This window comes from Bos javanicus, chromosome 5 (assembly GCF_032452875.1).
Source record: "Bos javanicus breed banteng chromosome 5, ARS-OSU_banteng_1.0, whole genome shotgun sequence".
In the NCBI taxonomy this organism is placed as follows: domain Eukaryota; kingdom Metazoa; phylum Chordata; class Mammalia; order Artiodactyla; family Bovidae; genus Bos; species Bos javanicus.
Genome location: NC_083872.1, coordinates 50,046,466 through 50,074,065, shown reverse-complemented (window position 1 = coordinate 50,074,065; position 27,600 = coordinate 50,046,466). Strand labels below are relative to the sequence as shown.

The window sequence follows — 27,600 nt, the reverse complement described above, 5'->3', positions numbered from 1 at the left end:
CTTTTTTCCCAGTATCCTTTGCATTGTGCATATCCTCAGGAATAATGACTAAGTCTGTTAAATTTTTTGCCTCCTTTTAAAATTTACTTTGTCTCATGACCTCTCTAAGCCTCTGAAATAGCACTGATAGCTAGTGTTTCTTCTCTAAACAATATTTTGTTGTTCAAATAAACAACTAAAAGTTGAACATATTTCAGAAACATATTGCACTAAACATATTGTTTAAAAATTGAACATATTTCTACTTTCTGTAACGATGGACTGAGTCACTCAGCTGATTCTTTCAACATTTCACTCTCCAGGGCAAGGTACATAGCCGAGCCTGAAATCCATGACGTAAGGAACCATATGTTCCCAAAAGGAAGAGCATCAGATTATTTTGAACAGAAATAAAATCTAGTGATTCTGAACTATTAGTGCCCCTAATGACTTGGAAAAATAAACGAATATTCTCTCAGGATGATAATCTCACCTTAGAGCTCAAATAATTCTACCAAAAATGTCCAGCAAAGATAACTAGGTACATAAGGAGACAAGATGTAATGAGTGGTAGCCAGAAGACATAATAGACAATAGAAATAAATTATCAGAAACTGTAAAAGATCTCTATACTGTGTTTAAGGAGATAAAAGCCAAGCTTAGATTTCAGCAGGGCACTATTATAACCTCTAAACAGTGAAATAGGTTGAAAATAAACCACAGAAATTCTAGAGTTGAGAAATATAGAAATACCAAAATACCAAAAAATACCAAAGTACAGAAATACCAAAATACAGAAAAATCCAAATTAATAAATTGGTGCATGGTTTAACATCAGATTAGACACAGCTGAAGAGTGAATTATCAAAATGAAAGAAAAATTAGAAGAAAGTAATTGAAATGCAGCACGGAAAAACAAAAGGATAGAAAATATGAAGAGAATGGTAAGCTACAGAGGACATAATTAAACTCCCAGAAAAAAATGAAAGAGAAGAAAGTAGAGTTGATATTTGCAAAGGTAATTTTATCTGAAGTTTTATCATAGCTTTGGAAAAATACCACACAATTCAAGAAGTCTGAATATATTTAGAATAAGCTTTTAAAATCCTTACCTAGACGCATTATAGTTAAACTGTAAAAAACTTTAAAAGCAGCTGGAGAAAGAAAGCAGAGTTCTTTCAAAGTACAATAAACTGACAATAAACTTCTCACTCAACAGGAACATGAAAACCACAAGAAAGTACAGTGATATCTTAAATGTACTAAAGGAAAGTAACTACCCACCAGGGGAAAAAAGATATATTTCATAATTGAAGGTGAAATAAAAGACGTTTTTAAATCAATAAAGACTGAGTTCACTGCCAGAAGATTCATGCTAAAAAGAATTTCTTCATAGAAAACAAATTTATGGTTACCAAAAGGAAAGAAGAAGGATAAATTAGGAGTATGGGATTAACAGATACACATTACTCTGTATAAAATAGATATTCATCATTCAGTCACTAAGTTGTGTCTCTTTGCAACCCCATGGACAGCAGTACACCGGGCTTCCCTGCCCTTCACCATCTCCCGAAGCTTGCTGAAACTCATGTCCATTGAGTCAGTGATCCCATCCAACCATCTCATCTTCTGTCGCTCCCTCTCCTTTATTGTTATACAGATGCAGCAATAAGAATTTACTGTATAGCACAGAGAATTATGTTTAATATCTTATAATAGCCTATAATGGAAAAGAATCTAAAAAACTATGTGTGTGTATATATATATAACTGAATTACTTTGTTATACACCTGAAACTAACATAATATTGTAAGTCAACTATATTTTTCTTAAAAAAAGAACTTCTAAAATGTGTTCTTAAAAATGTAAGAGATAGAAATCAAAGAATGTAATAATTATATGGATAAAGTTAAATGAATGCTGCCTAGATCACAATAATGTCTTATATATAAATGTATACAAATATTTACATATATATCATGTTATGAAACATTACCAAAAAAAGCATATAATTCAGGAAAAGTGAATGGTTTTAAGATGTTCTAAACTCTCTACAGGCTTCCCTGGTGGCTCAGTGGTAGGGAATCCACCTGCCAATGCAGGAGATACGAGTTCAATCCCTGGGCCAGGAAGATCCTCTGGAGAAGGAAATGGCAACCTACTCCAGTATTCTCGCCTAGGAAATCCTATGGAGAGGACCTAGAAGGCTACAGTCCATGGGGTCATAAAAGTGATAGTCAGACGTGACTTAGCAACTAAACAACAACAACAAACTCTGTACATTGTCTGGGAAGAGGATAAAGTTATCAATTTATGAAGATTCTGATAAGCAAAGGTGGAGTACAGCCTAATTGTGGAAGATAAATTGAAAAGCTCCCAGAAGATAGCATAAAATAGTATGCTACTTATGACTACTTATGAGATGGGAAAATATCTCTTAAATAGGGCACAAAAAGCCCTGATTTCAAAGGAAAGGATTGGTAAATTGATTACATTAAAACTAGAGACTGTTTGTCTAAATACTATAGAAAGCCACAGTATAGAGTAGGAAAAGATATTTGCATCACATATAGCTAACAAAAAACTCATATACTTGTTACAGATCAGTAAGACAAAGGCTCATCACCCACCATAAGATTGAGCAGGAGATTTAACAAACTGTGTCCAAGAGAGAGAATCTAAATTGCCTTAAACATGTGATGATGTGCTCAATCTCAACCAACAGAGAAATGCATGTTAAAACCACAATGTGATACAGTTACACAACCAGTGTAATGATTTATTTGGTTTTTGTTTTTTCTTTTGGCCATGCCACAAGGCATGTGGGATCCTAGTTCCCCAACCAGGGACAAACCCATGCACCCAGCAGTGGGAGTGCAGAATCTTCACCACTGAACTGCCAGGGAAGTTCCATCAACACAATGGTTTAATTTTTTAAAGCTGACAGTACCAATTGTTTGGAGAAGGCAATGGCAGCCCACTCCAGTACTCTTGCCTGGAAAATCCCATGGACGGAGGAGCCTGGGAGGCTGCAGTCCATGGGGTCGTGAAGAGTCGGACACGACTGAGCGACTTCACTTTCACTTTTCACTTTCATGCATTGGAGAAGGAAATGGCAGCCCACTCCAGTGTTCTTGCCTAGAGAATCCCAGGGACAGGGGAGCCTGGTGGGCTGCCGTCTATGGGGTCGCACAGAGTCGGACACGACTGAAGCGACTTAGCAGTACCAATTGTTGAGGATGTGGAGTAATAGGAATTCTCCTCCTGTGTTGGTGGGAATACAAATGAGAATAATAACTTTGCAAACAGTCTGGAATACCCAATCAGCAGCAAGTCTACTCACGTATGTGTGGCCCAACAAAAATGTGTTCATAGCAATATTATTCATAGTGGCCCCAAGTCAGAAATAAGTCATCTATCAACAGTAAAAGGGATGAATTCCAATGTATTCTTACAATGAATATTCAGCAGTGAAATAGGATACTCATAAGGAATAAATCTTACTATATAAAGTTGAGCAAAAGAAGCAAGACAAAAATCCTACATACTATAGTACTTAGTAACTACCTTTGGGGAGGAGAAAAGCATGTGTGGTGATTGGGAGAAGCAGAGGGCACTCATAATGTACTAGATTTCTTTATCTGAGTGGTAATCACATGAATGTGTTCAGTCAGTGATAATTCATAAAGTCATACTTATTGTTCATGCATCTTTCTGTGTGTAATTTCACTTCAGTTAAACTGAAGGTTCTTTAAAACAAAATGTAATTGAGAGAGTACCCGGTGATACATGAGATTTACAAGAACTCATATATGAATGACATCCTCCTTAGGATAATTTGGAAGAAAGCCTCTCATATTTGTGACATGAGGTATTGTTTACCTGTCTCTCTCCCCTGTTGTTACTGTTCATTTGCTAAGTTGTGTCCAACTCTTTGAGACCCCATGAACTGCAGCACACCAGGCTTCCCTGTCCTTTACCTTCTCCCCAAGCTTGCTCAAACTCATGTCCATTGAGTTGGTGATGCCATCCAACCATCTCATCCTGTCGCCCCCTTCTCCCCTTGCCCTCAGTCTCACCCAGCATCAGGGTCTTCTTCAATAAGTCAGCTCTTTGTATCAGCTGGCCAAAGTATTGGAGTTTCAGCATCAGCCCTTTCAATGAGTAATCAGTGTTGATTTCCTTTAGGATTGACTGGTTTGATCTCTTGCTGTTCCCCCAGTGGACTCTGAACTTTGGACGGGAGGGCCTGTGCCCCCATTTCTGACTGACAGAGTGGTTTCTCACTGAGCGTGGGATTCATGAAATAAGGTACTCACTGGAGAGATGTACTCCTGTTCCCAGGTTAAGAAAACGACTGAGGCCACCCTGCAGACAATACAGGATATGGTCACTATCGAGGACTACGATGTTTCTGAGTGCTTCCAGCACAGTCGCTCCACAGAGTCTGTGAAGTCCACGGTCTCTGAAACCTATCTGAGTAAGCCCAGCATCGCCAAGAGAAGAGCCAACCAGCAGGAGACCGAGCAGTTCTACTTCATGGTACGCCTGCTGCTTCCCCAACCTCTTGGGGTCTCCAATCTGGGGTCCCCCAGCTCTGCTTTTAGAATTGCATCAGAATCATCTAGCATTCTTTATTAAGACCAGAGTTCCCAATTCAGCAATTCTGGGATATGGGAGATAGTGCTGATATGCAGACAAAGTTAAAAAGGGCTGCTCTAAAACAGAACTTTTAAAGGATCTCATGAACATACATGTCACCACGAGAGCTTGTTAAAATGCAGGTTCTGATGCCAATAGTCCTGGCGTGGGGGTCACTGAGAGTTCACACCTCTAATAGGCTGATGCCGTGGTCTGCATCAGAACCATACTTTGCATACCAAGATTCTAGGATCTAGGAGGTAAGAATGGCTGGATTTTTAGATATCCTGTAGGAAGTTCCTTGACATCAAATAGTTTCTTTTAAAGTTAAAAATGTATCTTTCCTTTTGCAGAAACTCAGAGAATATTTGGAGGGTAGTAATCTCATCACAAAACTTCAAGCCAAGCATGACTTGTTGCAGAGGACGCTTGGAGAAGGTCAGTTATCTGAAAGAGTTGGGGAGATGACCTGGATTATATCTTGTGTTGTGTACGTGTTCCATGAAGAATATGAACCGTGTGAATTTGTTCTGGAAGAAGCAGAGAACAGCATATGTTTAGATTTGGCTTTATCTGTTTAAGAATCAAATTTTCCCTGGAACTATTTCCTTTTATCCTTTTTTCTTTTGGAGGCTGTGCCACACTTCCCAGGTAGCTCAGTGGTTCTTCATGCCAAGCAGGAGACGTGGGTTCAATCCCTGGGTTGTAAAGATCCCCTGGAGAAGGAAATGGCAACCCACTCCAGTATTCTTGCCTGGAAAATCCCATTGACAGAGGAGCCTGGCGGGTTGGGTCCATGTGATTGCAGAAGACTCAGACATGACTGAGTGACTAAACACCACCACCAACTTATGGGATTTAGTTCCCCAATCAGGGATGGAACCAGGCTCCCATCAGTAAGGGGGGCAGAGTGCCAACCACTGGACCACCAGGGAATTCTCCGAAATTATTTTCCCTATAAACTTTATGCTAACTTGGAGGCAGAGCAGTGAAATCTAGGGCTGAAAAACCAACACAGAGCTGCAAAGAAGGGTCTTCAGAGCCCCAGTGCTTCTAGGAGTACAGAAGTGTAAGGAACTGCGCCTGCTCCCACCTGCTGACAGCCCCCTCCTCTGCCCCAGCCACTTCTTCCTGTCCTTGGTGTACTTTCCCCACCCTTCCAGTCCCACCCCTTTTGTTTAAATGGGCTGGTATTTGTTGTCCCATCTATTGCCTTTTTGGACTCTGCTAGTGCTAAGTCACTTCAGTCGTGTCCAACTCTGTGCGACCCCATAGACGGCAGCCCACCAGGCTCCCCCGTCCCTGGGATTCTCCAGGCAAGAACACTGGAGTGGGTTGCCATTTCCTGCTCCAATGCATGAAAGTGAAAAGTGAAAGTGAAGTCGCTCAGTCATGTCTAACTTCGCGATCTCATGGACTATAGCCTACCAGGCCACTCCATCCATGGGATTTTTCAGGCAAGAGTACAGGAGTGGGTTGCCATGTCCATCGGACTCTAGAAACCAGTTAAACCAGTTTGGGTGCCCTCCCCCCCACCCCCCCCAGTAAGATTGGTCTTAGTTGAGAAATAGTTTCATTCTATTACTATATCTAGTAAAAACAAAAACAACAATAGCAACCACTTATAGAAAGCTCTCTGTGTGCCAGGCATTGTTCTGAGCTGTATATTTAACTGAGCACTGTTAATTTCCCCATTTTTCACAGATGGGAAAACTGAGGAGAGAGAAAGGATTACAAGCGAAGGGGATAGTGTAGATGTTTTTCTCTTTTCATCTTTGTGAAATTTAAAAAGAGGAGAAAAACACCACCAGGTCCCTGTCCTCAGTACCTCAGTGCCAGTCGGTAACACGTTTAATTCTTATTTTTCACACTAGATCTTGCTGGAAGTTATAAAAAGTGAAAGACAATACAGATGGGAGAGGGAAATCAGGGAGCGAGTTGTGTGAACAACTCAAGCTAAAAAGAGTTGACCAGTTTTAGAACTTTACTGCCCAGAAAACAAGGTGTTTCCATCACCTTATCTCCTGGTCTCCTCCAAAGGACTCATTATCCTCAGGGAATGTCCACATGTAGAAAGGTCTTCATAACCTGAAATACCATGAATTGCAGTTAGAATGCCAGACTCTAAGATAAAAGGCCAATTTTACTTAGGAAAAAAAAAAAAACACTTAAAGTACTAAAAAGTGTCTTAAAAAATTATTGTTGCTAAGTCATGTCTGACTCTGCAACCCAATGGACTGCATGCAGCAAGCCAGGCTTCCCTGTCCTTCCAATATCTCCCAGAGTTTGCTCAAACTCATGTCCATTGAGTCGGTGATGCCATCCAGCCATCTCACCCTCTGTCATCCCCTTCTCCTCCTGCACTCAATCTTTCCCAGCATCAGGGGGCTTTTCCAGTGAATCAGCTCTTCATGTCAGGTGACCAAAAAATCAAGTAACTAAATATAATATGTGAATATTCATTAGATTATGAATCAAAAATCAAAAGTTATAAAAGATGTTTTAGTGATATTTGGGGAAATTTAAATATAGACTATATTATATTATTGAATGAATTTTTCATTTTCCTAGATATGATAAACTTATGAAGGAGAATATTCTTATTATTAAGAAATGCTTGCTAAGTGTCCTAATTCTGCAACTTACTTTCAGATGGTTCAGGAAAAAAGACATATGTAAGAATGAGGGAGAGAGGAGGAGATAAAGTCATTATTGTAAAATGTTATCAGTTGGGAAATCTATGTGAAGGTATAAGAATGTTCCCTGTACCAGTCTTTCAGTTTTTCTGTAACAGAAGTTTGCACCTTAGAAAAAGCCCTTTTTTTTCTTTGAATAATTGTCTTACCTCAGCTATTGTGTCTTTTTCTTGTTTTTCTCCTCATAACATGTGAAGTCTTTTTCTTTTTTTTCCATTTTTCACAAATGCCTTATATTTCAGTGATGCCCCAAGGTCATTGCCCACCCCAAAGCATAAATTATCTTAAGTGCAGCTGAATACTTACAGAACTGGAGACACCACTTCAGAAATTGTGAGTTGCAGGGAATGAAGTAGTGGGTGAATTCATTCTTGGCGCTGCAGGCAGACATGTGTTAATACTCTGATCACATTCTGAAACCTTTATGGTACTCATTCTACATAGATTCCCTTCTGTCTCCTGGAGAGGAAGCCCCACTGGTTGATATGATTTTATATGCCATTACTGGCTAAGGCTATATTTTAGCCAGATTCTGTCTTTAGCTGCTGAATTGTATAAAACTATATCATGCCTGGTGAACTCTGTGCCAGGATTTCTCCTCTTGTAATTTCTTTCAGTGGTTTCCAGTGTCCTAGTGACACAAGCTGTGTTCAGGTATTCCAGATGTTCACGGAATTGGATTTTTTCTGCACAAGAAACTGGATTGTTCTCATCCGGGGCCAGCAGACACACTGGCTGCAGACCTCTCTGCTCCCCAGCCCTGCCCACGTGCAGACTTGGCAGCACTCTAGCTGTTGGTCACAGCCCGGCCTTGATGCTAGCAGCTTTGCCCAGCGAAAGACTGAGCGTGGAGGACATGCCCCATCTTTCAGCTCTTGTGAGCCCTTCAGCTTTCCACACAAGCCCTGTTCACATTAATAGGCTTACACCAAGGGGCAACCAGGAAAGTTAATGGTGCCTGTCCCACAGTGAGATTATCCAATGGCGAGCCCTTAAGAAGGGCTCCAACTCTGGGGTTGGTTAACTAAGGTTAGAAGGTCAGAATTAAACAGTGCATTTGGGGACAGTCTTGACTTTTTATATAGAAACCACATCTCTGAGTTATACTAGGCTCATTGCTGCAAAAGCTGCCCTCATAGTAAAACAAATAGAGCCTAACTCAGGGATTTAGCAGTTGATCGTACACAGCTGAAACTGTAACTACAGACATGTGTTTGGCCTGTCTTACTGCTCGCTTTTGGCAGGCTACCAGTGACCCAGTAAGTCCTTTGATTTACAACATTGCAGAGCAACTAGATTGGGCTCTTAAAGTGGCACTGTCAAATATCAGAATTCCAAATCTTTGAAAACAACTGAAATAGAAAAAAAAAACACACGATGAGTTAAGGCCAAAGGCGTCATCATCATCTTCTTCATCCTTCAGCAACACCATTATATCATTTTGTGATGTCTTTGTTTTTAAATAAGATCAGATCAGATCAGATCAGTCGCTCAGTCGTGTCTGACTCTTTGCGACCCCATGAATTGCAGCACGCCAGGCCTCCCTGTCCATCACCAGCTCCCAGAGTTCACGCAGACTCACGTCCATCGAGTCAGTGATGCCATCCAGCCATCTCATCCTCTGTCGTCCCCTTCTCCTCTTGCCCCCAATACCTCCCAGCATCAGAGTCTTTTCCAATGAGTCAACTCTTCACATGAGGTGGCCAAAGTACTGGAGTTTCAGCTTTAGCATCATTCCTTCCAAAGAAATCCCAGGGCTGATCTCCTTCAGAATGGACTGGTTGGATTTCCTTGCAGACTCTCAAGAATCTTCAACACCACAGTTCAAAAGCATCAATTCTTTGGCGCTCAGCCTTCTTCACAGTCCAACTCTCACATCCATACATGACCACAGGAAAAACCATAGCCTTGACTAGACGGACCTTTGTTGGCAAAGTAATGTCTCTGCTTTTGAATATGCTATCTAGGTTGGTCATATTAGGGTTAGGATTAGGCTTAGGGTTAGGGAAATAGATGTTAAATCGAGCATGGAAAATGAGCTATATGTCTGTAAAACTGAGGCACAGAAATTTTGTTCTATTTTAGTAATGAGCCTTGGTGTTCACATGGCTTCTTTGAGTGTAGCATTTGGAGTTAACGGGTTGTAAAAATCCGTGTAATTTTTACTAAACACAGATAATCAAACACTGAAACCTGAGTTCCATGTTATATTGTTTTTAGCCCTGGACATAGGAATTAAATAGACTATCATCACTCACTCCTTTGTCTTTGAGTCAAAGTACAAATATACTTTTGAAAGAAAAGCTGATTGTGAATAATTACATTTTTTAGAAAAGTACTGCAGTAGTTGTACTTTTAAGGAAGATAAAGGGCTGGAAAGTAACGCCACAAGTCCTTATCAATCATTCATTAGGGACAGAATCCAGGATGCCTCCATTCAGTGCGAGCTGCGTGCGTTTTAAATATTTTATCTAGTTTGGGGACTCAGATTGCCACCAAATTATATTTTGCTTTTCACTTTTACTCTGTGGACATAAAATACATTTGGGCTTGAAAAATAATTCACTTCCTAATTCTCGAGTAAATTTTAAAAGTAGTCGAAGTAGCTGTTTGTACCAAGAACAAGATAATCCTGGATCATCTTTTTTTTTTCTCCAAATGGCTTGTATTGGGGTAGAAGAAGGAGTTGTCTGTTGTTTTTAATAATTAACTAGCCTTCCAAAGAAAGTGATTGAAATCTAATCCTCAGACCACTGGAAGCTTTCACATTTCTCTGGGAAGCAGATTTCTTCTAAGCTTGTGTGTTATTGATCTATTAATGATGATACTGATTAAAAAATAAAACCTCATTCATCAGTTAGGACACACTGAGTACTATTAGCAGGAAAAAACAATGGATGTGGTGGTGGTGCTTATACTGTGAGTGATGGTTCTCACAAAGCTCGCTCTTGATTCATTAATCAAAATGTATCTTATAGGTTTTTAATTTTTTATCAAATACTATTAACCGTGGATGGATGGAACAAAATGATTTTAAGCCATTTTATATATGATCATTTTCTAAATCTAGAGACTATTCAGTTAGGATACTTTAACAAAAGTAGTAAAATTTCAACATTGTAAAAGCATTTAGTTTCTAAGGAATTATCATTAACATTTTTTTGAATCACTTGGAAGTTATTAACCTCTGTGGTTCTCTTTAATTTGATAGGTATTAAAGTTGTTTTTAAAATGTATTTAATTTATTGAATCTTCAGTATTTTGTATTTGGCTTTATCCGTATGAGGCAGACAGATATCTCTACCTGCCTTCTAGGGTTTTTCTGAGTATTTGCTGGGGAGAAGAAGATTTACATTTTACAATATATGTGGGAGCTTGGGTCTAGAATTAAAAAAAAACCTGGGCTTTAGTGCCAGACCCACCACATACTGACCATGCGACCTTGGACGAGTCACTTGTCTTCTATGGGCTCAGTCTAGCGATATTATAGTACCTACTTCATAAAGTTATAAAAATTGTGTTACTCTACAGGAAGTGCTTAGAACAGTGTCGATAAATGTTAGACATCATTGCTGTTTTTGTTGTTACTAATACATGTATTTTATGTCATACTTTTATGTTGTAATAAAGTATGCAACATGACAATCAGTACAGTATAAGTCAGCTATTTCCTTGGCTCTCAATCCTTTGTTCATTCTACTGACTGACCCTCAGTGATCTCAGCTCACTCTCATGGCCCCAGCACAATCTAAAGAGTAGCAGCTCTTAAATATTAACCTCCAGCCCTGTCTTCTCACTGTGCATTAACCCTGTACAGCCAACTTCCTGCTGAAGGCCGTCCTCTAGGACATCACACTCAGCTCACTGTCTGCTCTCTCCACTTGCCCATAGACCTTGTCTCCCATCCATTTAGAAATAACTATTATAAATTCTCCTGGAGTTCTGTGTCTATCTTTTCTTTTTAAAGTAGCAGAAAGCCAGCAAAAGGAAGGAACTTATAGTTAAATGATAGGTAGAACTGGATAGTGGAGGAAAAAAATCAGATTTATCTCCCTTTCCCACTCCCTAACCCCAAGTCTTGGCCAAGGATAGATTCTACCAAGATTTACAGTAGCCTGCGTCTGTGTTGAGAAAGGTTTGCTCTGATATGAACTGGTGCCTCCTATTTAATAAATAGATATTAACCAAATACTTTATGTTACTTGTTATTCAAAAGCAGATGTAGGGTAAAAGATTCTGTTGCAGCCTGGGAGTATTCATTCACAGTTCCCAGCTAGCCAGTACTCTCTTACCATTGTTGTATTGGCCTTGCCCTATAAGCCTGAATCATTGATCTGATGGGCTGGCCTCACCTGTTGGTGCTGCAACATGACACTTCTCTGCCAGCTGTATTTTCAAGCACTTTCAAGACCATATCATCATTTTGCAAACAAAGCAGTTGAATGGTTCAACTCTCCCACACCCCTTCCCACTACTCCACCCTAAATATAAGAAAGAACAGACAGCCATCATAGACATATTTAGGCTTGAAGTTAGCTCAGATTGTTAACAGCACCACAAAAAGAGAGCTGCTTAAAACAAACCAAGAAGCCTGAATGCATAAGAACCTCGTGTTTTAAATGACAGGGAATTCTGTGAAAGGCTTTTAGCTTACTAGTTGGTATAATGTAGCATAATTTAATGTCCTTGTACTTTCATATCTGCAAATGTCATTTCTGATTGTAAAGTACAACCTCTCTGCCTGATTTCATATTCTCGAAAGAATGCCAATTTAAAAGAAATTGAGTTCTCCTAACCCTATGTGACCCCTTGCTTCTCTCTCACAGTTATCAGTCCAGACAGAGGGAATAACTAACGTTGAAATCTTGGTTGTGTTTTATTTGTATTTCATCTTTGACCTTACAGTTAAGATCAAGCAGCTATTTCTTGTTTAAAAAATAATAATAATAACTAAAGCTCCCTGCCTAAAATTGCCAAGTGAAACATTTCTTTAATCTATGGAATTTATTAAGTTTTATGTATAGATTTCATGAAATACTTACTTTGAATTTTTTGTCTGTCTTTATATGCTGTCTTCATGCTGTCCACCGTAAAATGTGTGAGTTATTATAAACTCAGCATCATAAATCAAGGGACAGATGATATAAAAGATTACCAAATGCATTCCACTGATTCCATTCAGTTGACTTATTTTTTTTTCCTGCAGGTCATAGAGCTGAATATATGACTACAAGGTAGGAAAATATTTTAACATATTCATTGTGTCTCACTCTCTTCTCTCTTTTAACCAGCAACCAATTAAATGTTGCAAGAATGAACATATTTTGTTAATGAACTTGGAAGATAGTTTGGGCTTGACAAGACAGTAACAGGAAGTGTTTGGGGTTCTCATGAAACCAGATTTGCCCTGGCAGATCTGAGGGTTTTCCACTGGAATTGTAAAGCTCTTTAATGAGTAGCATCAGTTTAAAAAAAAAAAAAAAGGGGATAGAAATTGAATGGCTTTGATTTATCTAATCCAAAGCACTTTAAGTTTCTAAAAAGAGTCTGATAAGACTTTTGGTAATTTAATTAACAAGCAATATTATGTGCATATGTACAGTGTCTGGCTAGTTACTTCTTGCTTCTGTATGTCATAAAAACTAGAGCTGTGTTGAATATTCTTGGATTTTAGCTCAGTCCCTGTTTGGTTTGCTTTAAAATTTTAACTTTTAATGCCTAGTACAGTATTGCACTTCCTTTTGTTCTTTCTTTTTTTCCCCCTTTTATAAATTCTTGGAAGGATTTTGAAGCTACTGCTGAGAAGGAAAAGCCTTTTTGGAAGCAGATTCTGATTTGGGTTCGGGAAAGTTTATGGCAACTTTTCTTTTTCTCTGCCAACATTTGTGCAACAGCCAGAAATTCTTCTAATTGACATAACAAGACATTGCACTTTTAAAGTTGAGTTCTCTTTGAGGTAGGAGGCATTTGGAACACTGGTATGTCTGTTGCAGTAATGGTCAGGTTGATTTTCAGATTCTGTGATGTTCTTGCTAGGTAGTTTATTCAAAAGGAAACCCCTCTTATATCTTGGTGAACCAACTAGAAAGATATAGCCACTGACTTACCTAAACTTTATGAAAATACTGGTTTTTCTTCCCTATGTCAGTAACAAAGAGGCATATTACTCCTGCGTGTTATATATCACTTGTATCACAGTTAATGTCTCCTTTACAGTATCAATTCTTTTACCTGTTTATAAATTATAATTCATATAAGGTACCCCTTTAAAAGATTTTTTTAAAGGCAGGAGTACAAATATGTAAATTCTCAATGACTGCTATTAATATAATTGCTCAGCAGACTGGACGATCCCCTGGAGAAGGAAATGGCAACCCACTCCAGTATTCTTGCCTGGAGAAAACCATGGACAGAGGAGCGTGGTGGGCTACAGTCCATGGAGTTGCAAGAGTTGGACACAACTTAGCGACTAAACCACCACAGCAGACTTAATGTTCACATCCTTCTGACTGGTACTTCCTCTCATCCACATGGGCATTCTACATGGAAAGCCAGATTATCCAGAAATTGTGTGGCAGGTACAGGACCAGAACGAGTCATCCAATTCAAATGTTGAATGAACGTAGAGTCTGGCGTCCACCTGGCGTGTACATAGTAGAGCCAGAACCATCAGTACACCGGTCTGCCTGCCAAACCAACTCTGCCATGGGAAGTACCTTGATGAGCTCTCAGACGGTTTATTCTAACCTCAGGTCCCTCTCCCAGCTTTAGTATTTTCACATTTGCTTCATACTTTAGAGTCATCAAGAGAGGCACTTCTCAGACTTCTGGTAGAAGACTCAAGACATTCCTCTGTTAGCCTCAGCCAGAAGGTGCTCTGCATCTCTCAGCTATGCGGGAATAATTCTCCAGGGCTTTGCCTCCAGCTGCAGTATTTGCTTGTCCCACAAATAAGTAACCAAACAGAATGAGCTTGTGTTCCTATTCCCTTGCTATGCTATGCTATGCTAAGTCACTTCAGTCGTGTCTGACTCTATGTGACCCCATAGACGGCAGCCCACCAGGCTTCCCCATCCCTGGGATTCTCCAGGCAAGAACACTGGAGTGGGTTGCCATTTCCTTCTCCAATGCATGAAAGTGAAAAGAGAAAGTGAAGTCGCTCAGTCGTGTCCGACTCTTAGCGACCCCATGGACTGCAGCCTCCCAGGCTCCTCCGTCCATGGGATTTTCCAGGCAAGAGTACTGGAGTGGGGTTTAGCTTCATCAGCTGCTCCAGATAGCACCAGATGTGAAGTTCTGTTGGACCTTGTCATAATAACCACATTTTTCTAGTTTCTGTATTTGATGCTTTGTCTTCCTGGGGCCTTGCTGACCCTGGAGGGACTGTCCCTCTAACAGTTAGTCAGTTCCTAGAGATAATAAAGGGCTTTCTTACGAGTGTGCCTTTTGTATATAAAGCAACCAGTCCAGAGCCCATACCCTCAACCACCTCTTTTTTCAAGCCTTTATACGTAGGGCCGCTATTTACCTTCCCCAGTCACCCGAAGGCCAGTTTGCCAGACAACTAGGGACAGCTCCCATCCCCCAGAGCCCACTGAAAGTATTCAAGGCCTTGTCATTCAGTCACTCAGTTGTGTCTGGCTCTTTGTGACCCCATGGACTACAACACATCAGGCTTCTCTGGCTTTCACTATTTTATGAAATTTGCTCAAACTCATATCCATTGAACTGATGATGCCATCCAGTCATCTCATCCTCTCTCCCTCCCTTCTCCTCCTGCCCTCAGTCTTTCCCAGTACTAGGGTCTTCTTCAGTGAGTTGGCTCTTCGCATCAAGTGGCCGAAGTATTGGAGCTTGAGCTTCAGCATCAGTCCTTCTAGTGAATACTCAGGGTTGATTTCCTATAGGATGGACTGGTTTGATCTCCTTGCATTCAAGGACTAGCCTGCTTACCCTGCCTTGCCTGTTCCTTCCCATGGGAACCACAGCAAAGGCTCACATTTTCCCTCACTGTTTCTTCCTCCTGACTGATATTTCCCCGTGTTCCCCTCACCCCCATGCAGCAGCATGCCCCTACCTCTTGGGAACTGTGAGTAAGAAACAATCTTTCCAATGACAGTTGTCTTCCGATATGTTGGCCTTACCATACTTGAATAAAAATAAGCTATGCATTTTAAAATACTTATAAAATAAGGAAAAGAGTGGATGAAGTCAACCACATATGGTTAAATTCATTGGGAGGCAGTTGTTTTGTTTGTTTATACCCACCAGATCCTTTCTTCAGTGAATGGCACAGAATTCAGTGTATAAACGAAGTTTTAGAAATTTCAGCAATGGTAGTTTATGACTTTCTACTTGGTGGAATTTTCCATATTTGCGTCTAGACACTTGCAAAGGCTCCTTTCAGCCTCTCAAGCACCATGGAGCTTCAGGCATTGCTTGCTGTACACCCTATCAGTTATATGAGCCCACCTGTTGGAAAGTCTTAAAATTTGGCTGTGGAAGGCAGTTATCAGCAAGTTTGTTCCCCTGGCTGTCACAATTGCTGTAGTGATATCTTAGGAAGGTAGCCAGGCTTCCGCATAAACTCTTGGGTCTTTGTTTTTAAACTGGTCTTTTTGAACTTTAATGAACTGAAAAGGAAGTTCTTCCTAAACAGTTTGCAGCTTAATAAGGGGCTTTACCTGATTTCCAAATGTGGTATATACCCTCACGAAAGTGAAAGTGTTAGTCACTCAGTTGTGTCCGACTCTTTGGGATCCCGTGGACTGTAGCCCACCAGTCTCCTCTGTCCGTGGAATTCTCCAGGCAGAAATACTGGAATGGGTTGCCATTCCCTTCTCCAGAGGATCTTCTCAACGCAGGGATCGAAACCAGGCCTCCTGCATTGCAGGCATATTCTTAACCATCTGAGCCACCAGGGAAGCCCATGTAACCTCATATCTACCTTCTAAGTAAGGAGTTCAAATCGAAATGTCCAAAGAAAGGTCTTCAGTCTCTTCTTCCATGTATTCCTTGCAAGAGAGTTGTAGAAGTTGAGTCATGTGATCCTGGATCTCTTTGTTCTAAAGGGAGAGGACAGAAGTTTCCCTCTTTCCAGTTACAAAGCAAGATGGTGCATGGTTTCTAAATATCGTACATGGTACCCTGGATGTGCCTATGCCAGAGAGATTGACTTGTCTGTCACAGCAAGCAGACTGGGGATGGAGAGAGTTCAGAACAGAATAAATAGGTGCATCATAATTCTCTCCAGATAGTTAGGTGATGAACTAGTTTGTTTTAAAGAAATAATAATTCATGTGAGCCTGGACCTACTACCCCTAGAAGTAGCTTTGAAACAAAACTCTGTTTTTCACTTGTGACCCATTAATAGCTTATTTTACATAAAATAAAATCCTATTAACTACCTGAGGAATATCAAATAGATGTAATGTTATTTGCCTTGAAGAATTACGTTGTAAGTAAAAATATTGCATTTAATTTCTCATACTGGGATCTTTCAGAGTCTGCATTTTTACGACATGTTGTGTCTTTTGTGTGACCTACAAGTCGAATAACACAGATGTTGGTTTATAATGCTTGGCCAAAGAGCTTGCAGTTTCATTCGGTGATGCTTACCATTTTTAAAACAAACAAACAAATGTCAGTTACAAGAAAAGAATACTGTGACTAAATAGCTGGTATGGGTTTTGATGCATAAAGGAAAGGAAAGTGAAGTCGCTCAGTCGTGTCCGACTCTTTGCGACCCCATGGACTATAGCCTACCAGGGTCCTCTGTCCATGGGATTTTTCAGGCAATAGTACTGGAGCGGGGTTGCCATCAAAGTAAATAAATGGGAAAGGGAAAGGACTGTTCTCCTCCGTGGGTGGGAGTGGGGGTGGGGAAGGAACACAAGAATTCCTGTGTCCTGTAATTTTGATGTGACCTATGGGTGTTTCATTTGTTGTTTGATTTCTGCCATGCTCAGTAATTATATTCCCTCCCTTAGGCCTCCAAATGTTCCCCCTAAGCCCCAGAAACACAGGAAGTCCAGACCCCGCTCACAGTATAATGCTAAGTTGTTTAATGGGGATTTGGAAACATTCATCAAGGTACTGGCACCAGCCATCTGGGTGGCTGATCTCCACGCTTCTTACTATAATGGTCTCAGCCTCTCATAAAAGGAGGCAGGTCATTATGTCCAAGTCTGTCCTGGGGCTCTTGCTTTCCCAGAAAATCAATATAATATTTCCTGAAGTCAGAGAGGAAAGACTTTTTGGTTTGAGTGCCTTCAGAAGAGGGAATAAACATGGGTATTATTATACTGGCAAAAGAGAAAGCCCTCTTCTTAAAAAAAAAAAGCCATAATTTGTACAAAAAGGAAAAGAGCTACCTGATAAAATGCTTTAGTTCTACTCATGCAAATGAGACGGCACAAAATATATCTGAAAGTCCATTGTTAGGCTAGCTTTGAAGCACAGCAAGTTTCGATTTCCCATGACTTGAGGAATTCATTATATTGGACAAATTGTAAGGCCGTGTGGTCTGTATCTGGAGCTCTGCTGTGTTTACTCTGTCTTCTTTTTCACCCTGTATTTCTGATAATGCTTCTAGCCGAGGACGAAGGAATTCACACGCGAGACATCAGGTACTGTGCTCGAGGGAAGTCGCGGGCACAGCCTCTTTCACTCTTGATACCATTTTCAAATCACAGTCATGCTTGGCTTTAACTGGATTTTTTAAGGTCTTTAAAAGAAAAGTGTTTGCAGTTGGAAATTAGACCGGTTTTACTTAGAAAAGAATTATATAAATCAAACACTGATTTTAAGGGGAGTAGTCCTCTACTAAAACTGGATAAATGCTTAGGTTTTACATTATGTATTTGGCAAATATACCAAATTTTGTATATATTTGATAAGAGAGTCAATATTAAATACCAAGTGCACATTTAATACTGGATACTGGACTCTCATGTAAATTATACAAAATAGAGAACAACGACCTAGGATGCAATGTTTCCGATGACTGAATTTATATAGGAAACTACATCATTGGTAACCTCCCTTAATACTATGTTACGGTGTCTTACTTTCTTTAAAGACATATCTTTTATTGAATATGTACACTAATGATTACAAAATATGTGTGTGTGCATGAATATGGATAGATAGACCCATACAAACATACATACATGAAGAAATTTAAAGCCTCCGGCAACCTTTAAAAATGAATCCTAACCCTGGAACTGAGTGAAAGCCACTGGACAACCTAAAGAGCAATCACGAGTCTGTTGCTATTAGCCTTAAACCCAGAAGAGCCTTATTGGCTCTAATTTAATATAAAATTATTGTCAAATTTGATTATCTGGTTTCCCAGCCCAGGGCTTACAAACAGGGGCAAATTAGGTAGAGAGAAGGGAACGATCAAATGAAAGCGCTGAGATGTGCAGCTTATGGCCTGGCAGAGAAGGAGAATATAGAACAGCTCGAAGAGGTAGACATATGATTCCATTATATTTGATAACACAGTATAAGAATGACTGCTTAAGATCATAGAAAGGCACATATTATGTTTTTGAAAGATTTTTCATTAAGAATAGTTAAAGGAAACCAAATTTAGGCATGAAAGGAGGAGCAAACCCCTAGCAGGGAAAACTTAACTTCTGTAAGCTCCTCTCGGTTCCAGATAGAGTGTTAAAGAATCTTTGGCCCAACAGTGAAACAGCAGGTATCGTGATCTCTACACTTTTGAAAAGTGCTCAGTCAGTTGAGATCCCCACAATATCACTGTAACACAAGAAGGAAAATACTATTTTTCCTCTATTTCCCATGGGGAAACTGAGACACAAAGGGATTTGTTTGAATGGTCAGTGGAGCATAGCCCATTGCTTCACTTCCTGTAAAATATTTTCTACCAAAGCATCTGGCATCCGTGAAATTAAATTAAAACATGCACATTCATTATTTCTTGGCTCCAAAATTCATTATATGAAATGAAATACTAATGATAGCTGAAGGATTAGCAATTAGCTGAGTAAAGATGAAAATATTTTTAAAATAATATGAAAACCTAAGACATTTCTATTTAGAACTTTCTTAGTGCAAACATTTTTCTTTTAATAACCTTTTATTCTTGGTTTCCCTTTTTGTTTTAATACTAAGTTCAGCCAGGTTGCCAACTAATAGTCTCCTTTCATCATTTACATTTAAATATTTGTTGCTCTTCTAGATTACAGTGTTATAGGAATTGTTCATATAAAGGTTACATTACCTGAAACAAACTTGTATCCTAAAGAAAATATCCCCTCTCATAGTTAGTAAGTTTTGATAAAATAATATGGCCATTCTTGAGCCAGCTAGTTCACATTAAAAAAGCATTGTTATTCTTCAGGATCTTCTTTAAGAAATGAATAAAGTTTATGCTCCTGAAACAGATTGCCTAATTAGAGAAACTTAATGCAGGCTCCAGAAGTAATTGAGCCATTAACTGGTTTATACACTGTTTATATTGTCCTAAAACTGAAAGTGAAACTCTCCCTCAAGAAGTATATTACCCATTCTAGGAACAGTAAAAAGTTAGATTGCTGGACTACAGTCTATTTCCACTCCTTCCACTGTTTCTTAATTGGAAAGGTTAGTGGATTCGTAATTGTTCTAACATATTGAGACAACCAAATTCTTCTTGTGTCGCAGAATAAAATTCCCCATGAATTAGTGCCTAATTTCAGCTAAAGTTTGAAACCTTCATACTTCCTTTAAAGCTCTAATTCCTGAAAGAGCAGAGACTGAAAAGTAGATGAAAAATAACTCCGTAGTCAGTAACCTTCTTTAACTACATGGAGTGCATGGCATTGACACGTATTTAATTGTGACCTCAGCAGCTCCTTCATCTCATTTGTCATCCTATACATGTCTTAATACATTTGCAGAATTCACATTTGTTCAGTAGAGTGTGATGCCTGTATTACAAGATGTAGAGAAAGAAGGCCGAGAAATGTCCCTTCTAAGAAAACAAGATCTAATGGGGTGCACATTGGTGCCATTTTTTTTCTCCATCCTTAAAACATGAAAAAATAGCAATGAAAAATCTTTAGAGGGTGAGTCAGATCTGATGCAAACTAAATAAATACATGACACATTATGAGCAGCTATAAAGCACTTCTCATGTTATGCATCTGGAAACACAGAGACCCTTTATAACTGTCATCATCTAGATGGTGGACTCTCGGGGGTGCTACAGAGAGGATCCTGAGATGGCTGAACGGTTGTGTTTGTTGACTATTACAGTCAGTCAGTCCTAAGATGCTACGGTTAGAATATACTCAGCTCTTTTTAGGTCCATTAGATTAATTATTTGTGTAAGTAACCTTTTTAAATATTAAGTGATTTACATAATTCATTTTGGTATGTGAGCCTACATGCAACTAGAAAAGGTGAATTAGCTATGGCATCCTTAGGCATAGCAGAGTGAGTTGAAACAGAATTGCCTTCAACGTATTTAATTTGGTTTGCCTCAGAACTGAAATATACCTTTGGTCATATATAATTCTATATTTGGCCCTTGAAGAATATTTTAGTGGGAGTGTGTTTGGAAATGATCATCTAAATGAATGAAATGCATTCCTTAATTAGGGTTAACTATAAGCTTTATTGTTATGTGTGATTTGTGCCTCTGCTCTGCTGTTAACTGGTTTCCATCTCTTGACCCAGGACTCAGGACAGATCATCCCCCTCATTGTGGAAAGCTGTATTCGGTTCATAAATCTCTATGGTAAGCCCTAAACTGCAGTGTTCTTACCTTAAACAATTACTAGGAATCTTGCAGTAAATGTGTCTTTCCTTTTAATACTTAATGGTTGGGAAAAAGGGAACCTGGAGGATGTGATGGAATCTCTCATGCTCTTTCCCTTCTGTTCTCTTTAGGTCTTCAGCATCAGGGGATTTTCAGAGTGTCTGGTTCCCAGGTGGAAGTCAATGATATTAAAAATTCATTTGAGAGAGGTAATTGCACATCTGTACCTATAAGCAAACTTTGTTAAAAAGTCATCATTTTCTGTAGAGAAAAGTGGCATACTCATCCTATATGTCTTTAAAACCCTTCTCTGCATTTCTTTCTTTTTGGATGTTGAATTAAGAATCTATTTAGAATAGCTGAGAACTGAAGCCAAACTCATAAGACTTTGTTATCAAGTCTAGAAAAGCATATGGGTTTTGTATCCTTGGTTTAGGACCAGCATTGGTAATCCTCAGCACGCTATCAAAGGTGGCTCATGAAAGGGTTCTAGAAAAGTGGCAAGAACAGCTGTGGCCTGCATAGCAGGTGTTTGAGGTGACTCATCCAAGCTTCGTGTCTACTCCCTTTGTCAGGAGCTCTTCTTCTTCTCATTGACATCTCTAGACTCCATCCCTGTGACCTTAGTTGGTGCCTTATTCTTGATCCCAATTGACTTTCAAATAAGTCCTCCTGAACTGTTCATTCGCACATTATGATGAGTATCAGGCAGACCTAGAATCAAATCACACTTCTGCATTTACTAATTGTGTGATTTGGGTCAAGTGACTAATCTCTTACTTTGGCCTCAGTTTCCTCAACTGCAAAATTCTAGGATTGGTGTGAGAAATAGATAGAAGCCATGAAAGTGCTTAACTCTTAAGTGGTGGCTCTTAGCTTATAATGCTCTCCTATTAAAATGATTTGTCTTATGTCTGCTTTTGGATACATCTGCACCTTCCTGCCCTTGCCTGAAAGTCAAGCCAAGGATGCAGAGGGAGGGACATCATGGCTTGGAGACAGGGCCACCTCTCTTGGTCCTATTTGTCCTGACTCAGACTTGGTACAAAGCCAAGTTTGAAACCGTGGTTGAAGAAGTCAACTTGGAGCCAGATTGTTTTTCCTCTTCCAAATCCTCTGAGTGATATGATGTATAGAGCAGAGGAGTCTCCCCTCAAGAGCTTAAGTGTCCAAGTCTCTTACATGGACCATATTCAAGATAAATTGAAATATAGTAAGGCATCAGGTTCCTGTGCCAACCGTTGTAGGCAGAAATGGTTTTCTTACTTTTCCTTGGACATTCCCCTGGTTTTTGTTGTTTGTTTGTGATCTCTTTGGGTGAGGCTTTCTCACAGTGGGCAAAAAAAAATTGTTTTGGTGAATTCATGTTCAGTGATTTCCTGCCCTAGAAGCAGAGAAAAAGGAACCACAAGTCCCTGAAAATAAACTGCCCCAAGAGGCAAAGAAAAGTTAAAATGCAGTGTACAATTTTTGTGAACTTTAGAAGAGCAGACCTATGAATAAAAAACGGAGTTTGATTTAAGGCTGCACGTTATGTTGAACTTCTTAAGAATTTTATTTCAGTTTAGTTCTCAGGAACGTGACCTAATATTTTAAAAGCACCCACCATAAAGAATAATGTGATTTTATGTTTGTGATATATAAATTTCCCACTTTTTATACACATTCTTTGGTACTGTTAAGGGTACGTTTTCAAATTCCTGTCTGATTTCAAAATTTCCTACTGCTGAAGTCAACTTTCAAATGTGCTATAAACACCACCATTCACTTTGAGAAACACTTATTTAATGGTATTTAATGGTATTCACAATTAGTTGAGTCCTATAATATTTCTGATAAATTTTCGTGATCCATACAGCATAGCCAGACAGACCTATGTTGTTTCTTTTTCCCCAGTAGGATGCAAGACACAGAATGTAGTATTTGAATTCATGTCAAACTAAGATTACAGATTTTAGCTTTAAAAAAAAAAAAGTTAGGTCCAATTATAAATCCCACAATATTTTATTTTAAGTTTTTAGGTAATTTGTAAGGGATTATTTGGTAGCATATGATAGAAAAAAAGCTTTATTTTGGCCAACTATTTTTAGGTTAATCATGGGGTAGAATATCTAAACCAATTATTTTAATTTTAGTAGCATGTAATCTTTTAGTAGTATGTAATTAAAAGATACATGTATATATAGAAATGTGTGTGAGTATAGAAACATATTTTTGTTCAGAAATAAAAAGAGAAGCAGTGTGCATGTAACTAATTTGCTGGGTTTTTTTTTTTAGGTGAAAACCCTTTGGCTGATGATCAGAGTAACCGTGATATTAACTCAGTTGCTGGCGTTCTAAAGCTCTACTTCCGTGGGCTGGAAAACCCCCTCTTTCCTAAGGAAAGATTTAATGATCTGATTTCTTGTGTCAGTAAGTGGGCTGTGTTATTGTTTGTTTTTTTTTCCCTCAATTCTTTCCCCACCAGAATTATTTGACTAACCAATTTCCTGGAAAAGGCAGCAGCCCCGTATCTTCCTCCCCAACCATTACCCCATCACCACCAAATTTCTGAGACCACTTGTCTTAGATCCAGCATGACTCATCCACCCAGCTGTGGCCTCGCCCTTCGCTGAGTGGGCTCTGCTTCTGAACACTACCCAGGTTCCATAGAGCCCAAGAGCTTCCCACTTAGTAGCTGGGACAGAGCAGAGAAACAGATGCCAGCTCACTGAAGGCAAGGAGGAAGCTGTAAGCATGGAAATGTTAACTGTTTTTGGCTTTTGGCTCTTGGTCTTTTCCACCATCTTTGTTACTTGGAAAAAAAGGTAAAAGGAGATAAATGATCATTATTACAGTACAGGAACAGTAGGTGGTAATTATCTGTCAGTGGGCATCCCCAGCTAATATAATAGGCAGAGTGGCTCTGGGAGCATGTATGATGTATTATGAAACCCATAATCAGCAGAGCAAACCATTGCTTTTTCTTCAGGGGGTGGGGGACTCTTGACACTATAGGAAAGAAGGTGAAAATAATACTGGGAATGAGCCACATCCCATATGTCTATAAACTCAGTGTCCCTTTAAGTCCACGTTCCCAGGCAAGGCTGTTGAACTAACTTAAATTACACAGTGAGGGCTTTTGTGAAAATCAAGCTTTACTCTAATGAACAAACCTCCTCCCCCATCTCCCCCACTACCCACCTGGATCAGCAAGTCCGAGTGACCTCAGAAAATCTCTCCACTCACCCCCCCTTCCCCTTTCCCATCGCCAGTGCTTTGGTTTCTCACTGGGAGATCCTACTCCTACGTTTTGCCCTCTTTCCTTAACATGCTTCATGCCAGGCACTCGTCTTGGCACTTTACATGTATGAACTCATTTCATTCTCACAGCCCTATGATTGATGGATTGATGTTCTCCTGATTTTCTAGGTGATGAAACTGAGGTGCGGAGAGGTTAAGAAACTTTCTGGTGAGCAAGGTGGACCTAGGATTTGGACCTAAGCTGTTGGAGTCAAAAGCCTAGGTTCAGAAGGGCAGATTGAGTTTTATATTTCCGTCACCACCTCCCACCTCTCCCCACCCATTTAAAGTCTATTTCATTATTTTCCACCTGAAAACAGACTCCTTGGTATGGCCCGTTCATAGTATAGATTTCTTCCTGCATCTGATCTCTCTCCTTTTGTGCACTCATCTCCTACCACCTGCTCGGTTGACTTTGTTGCAATGATAGCAACCTGCAGACGTGCTGGACCATTTCCCACCTCCGTGCTTTTGCTGGTGCTGCTGTATCTGCTGCCCCTCGTGACCATTTGACATCCACAGGGAAGGATGTGCTGAACTGGCACTCCTCCCAAACTGCCATCCACCCTCGCACCTGAGGCAGCGTTAGTCACTTTCTCCTCTACTAATGTTCCATTGTGTACCTGTGTCTGTAATTTTTCTTAAAGCCCCACATTACAATTTTTTAACCACTCTGTCCCTTCTACCAGAGAAGAGGATAGTAAGAAGAGGAAGAACTAGTAAGAGGAAGAAGGCTAGTAAGAAGAGGCTAAGAACAAAGGTTCTAGACTCCAACAGCCTAGGTCCATACTCTAGGTCCACATTGCTCACCAGAAAGTTTTTTAACCTCTCTGTACCTCAGTTTCATCATCTATAAAATCAGGAGAACATCAGTCTATATATCATAGGGTTATGAAATGCCAAGAAGAGCGCCTGGCATGGAATCTGTTCAAGGCAATGCCTACCTTTAGCTCCACGGGCGTGTGAGGTCGTGATGGACTATTATGTTCTGTAGCCCAAACACTTGGCATAGTTAATGCCAGACATATGATGAGGGCATAATGCATAGTTAAATAGAATTTAAATTAGGAGTCAACATTCCACCAAAATCGCTTTTAAATATCTGTCTGTATTTTTGCCTGTATCAGGTCTTAGTTGTGGCTTATGGGATCTTTTATTGTAGTGTGTGGGCTCTTTGTTGCAAAGCATGGCTGTCTCCCTCTAGTTGTGGCGCACGGGTTCTCTAGTTATGGTACACAGAGCACGTGGGCCCTGTGGTCGTGGCACACGGACTCTTTAGTTATGGAGTGTTGACTTTCTTGCTCCAAGGCATTTGAGATCTCAGTTCCCTGACCAGCTGTCTAACCTGTGTCCCCTGCATTGGAAGGCAGATTCTTAACCACTAGACCACCGGGGAGGTCCCCTCCCCCAAAATCATTTTGTTGGCAACCATGCCTAGAGTCCTAGATCTCACTGAATAGGAATTCCCCAATCATAATTACCTCCACCCCCACCCTGTACAGTCTGATGCTTGTGTGGAATTCAGAAGTGCGCCTGTGTGTCCATTCCATGGCCCTCGCGTAGCTTGAGTCATCACAGCAGCTTCTGACCCAGCTGGAAAGAACTGAGAAGAAGCTGTCACACTTCTGGAATTCCCCTTTGGCCATGTGCAAAGATTTTCCTCACCAGCCTAGCCAGAAAGTTTATATCTGCAAAAAATGATAAGCACTGTCTAATGTTCAGTGGTTTTCTACATACATAGATCGTCCACACTTACGTTTACACATACCAGCTGGGTAAAGACTACTGGGCTCCATTGTCAGTTACTATTGCAGATTCACGTCACACTTTCATGAATGAGAAATACTATTTCATTATGATTATTAAAAGCTGAAGCCTTGGAGGCAGAAAGATCTAGATTCAAATCCTAGCTTCACCACTTAGCAGCTTTGTAACCTTGGGCAGAGATCAATATTTAATCTTTTTAAATATATATTTCTTTATCTACTTCATAGAGTCGGTGTGAAGCAAAAGGAGACAATCCATACTAAGTGTTTGTAGCATCATGCCTGGCACACAACGAGCCTCAGTACATGTTGCTCGCAACACATATTGCAGTATATGTTGTCATCATTACAACTGTCACAGTTACTCCTACTGCAAACTCAGGTCACATATGCCAATACCTGGGTTAGCCATTTACCAGTCTTAACCTGTTCAAAATATGTATTTCTTTGCTATAATTATTTCACAAGCATTTAGAAATGATGTTAGTTTAACCCAGACATTGTGTTGGTTCCGACATGATTTTTCCCAGCACAGTAAATGTGTTACAATCAAAGACAAGCTTTCTTACAAGTAGATGTGAAGCAAAATAAGAAGATCATAAAGGAAAAAAATGGAAAATCTACAGAAATATCTTTTATTGCAAAGAATGCCTTACATGAAATGCTACAGGGGCACATAAAGAAGCTGCAAAGACATTTCCCCCTGTATTTAAACAATGAATTAATGAAAAATGGATTAATAATCCTTGGGCTAATTAGTATGAAAATAGTCTCTGTTGGCAATGAATACCCACAGGACCAACATCTCAAAGAAGTGGGAGCCCCTGGCGACTAAGGCTGCTACGGTTGCTAGGTGCACACACCAGTAGATTTAACTATGCCAGTAATTTAAGTAGTGTTGTTAATGTTTTTGTTAGTTCTCTAGTTACAGATTCTTAGATGTTGTGCAGTGGTTTGCCCGTAAGTCCTGTTGTTTTTAGTGCATAATTTTGCAGAATGGAATGTTTTTCAAAAACACGTAATGGCACCATGAATAGCAACCCCATTTCTTCCAACATCTAATCTATTTAAAAGGGAATTCCTGGTTATTATTGATTTACCTTTAGGTAAGCATTTTCTCTTACCAGCGTGACCATGATTGATATACCTGTATTTTTCCTGGATTTTCAATAAATTTGAACATGGTATGTCATTCATTATTATATCCTTCCATTAATATTACAGACTTTTGATGATTATTGCCTACAGTGTTGCAAAACTTTCTCAGGATTCAAAGACTTGACTTTTGCATTCAGGAGGTTTAAAATATACTAGAAGAGATAAGATATTTATTTACAAATAAATTCAGTCTAAATTTGTGATAGAAGCAAAAGACTTAGGAATGTTAGTGGAGAGAGGTCTCATGGAGATAGATTGCTATTTTCCATGTCATCTCCTAGTATCGCCTTCATTGGATTTGATTTTC

General features: G+C 39.6%; 1 protein-coding gene across 3 annotated transcripts in view; it reads left to right on the top strand.

The window, feature by feature from the left end:
- SRGAP1 (SLIT-ROBO Rho GTPase activating protein 1) overlaps positions 1-27,600 on the top strand; it is a 312,644-nt gene that overhangs the window by 251,672 nt on the left and 33,372 nt on the right. Inside the window, exons 9-15 of one of the 3 annotated variants that reach the window (XM_061416606.1) lie at positions 4,324-4,521; positions 4,974-5,058; positions 12,523-12,550; positions 17,911-17,944; positions 21,006-21,066; positions 21,219-21,296; positions 23,365-23,499. In XM_061416606.1, coding sequence (XP_061272590.1) covers positions 4,324-4,521; positions 4,974-5,058; positions 12,523-12,550; positions 17,911-17,944; positions 21,006-21,066; positions 21,219-21,296; positions 23,365-23,499 — 619 coding nt within the window. Of the gene's footprint in view, positions 1-4,323; positions 4,522-4,973; positions 5,059-12,522; positions 12,551-17,305; positions 17,409-17,910; positions 17,945-21,005; positions 21,067-21,218; positions 21,299-23,364; positions 23,500-27,600 lie in introns of those variants that run through there. The other 2 variants (XM_061416605.1, XM_061416607.1) reach the window with 2 other exon arrangements.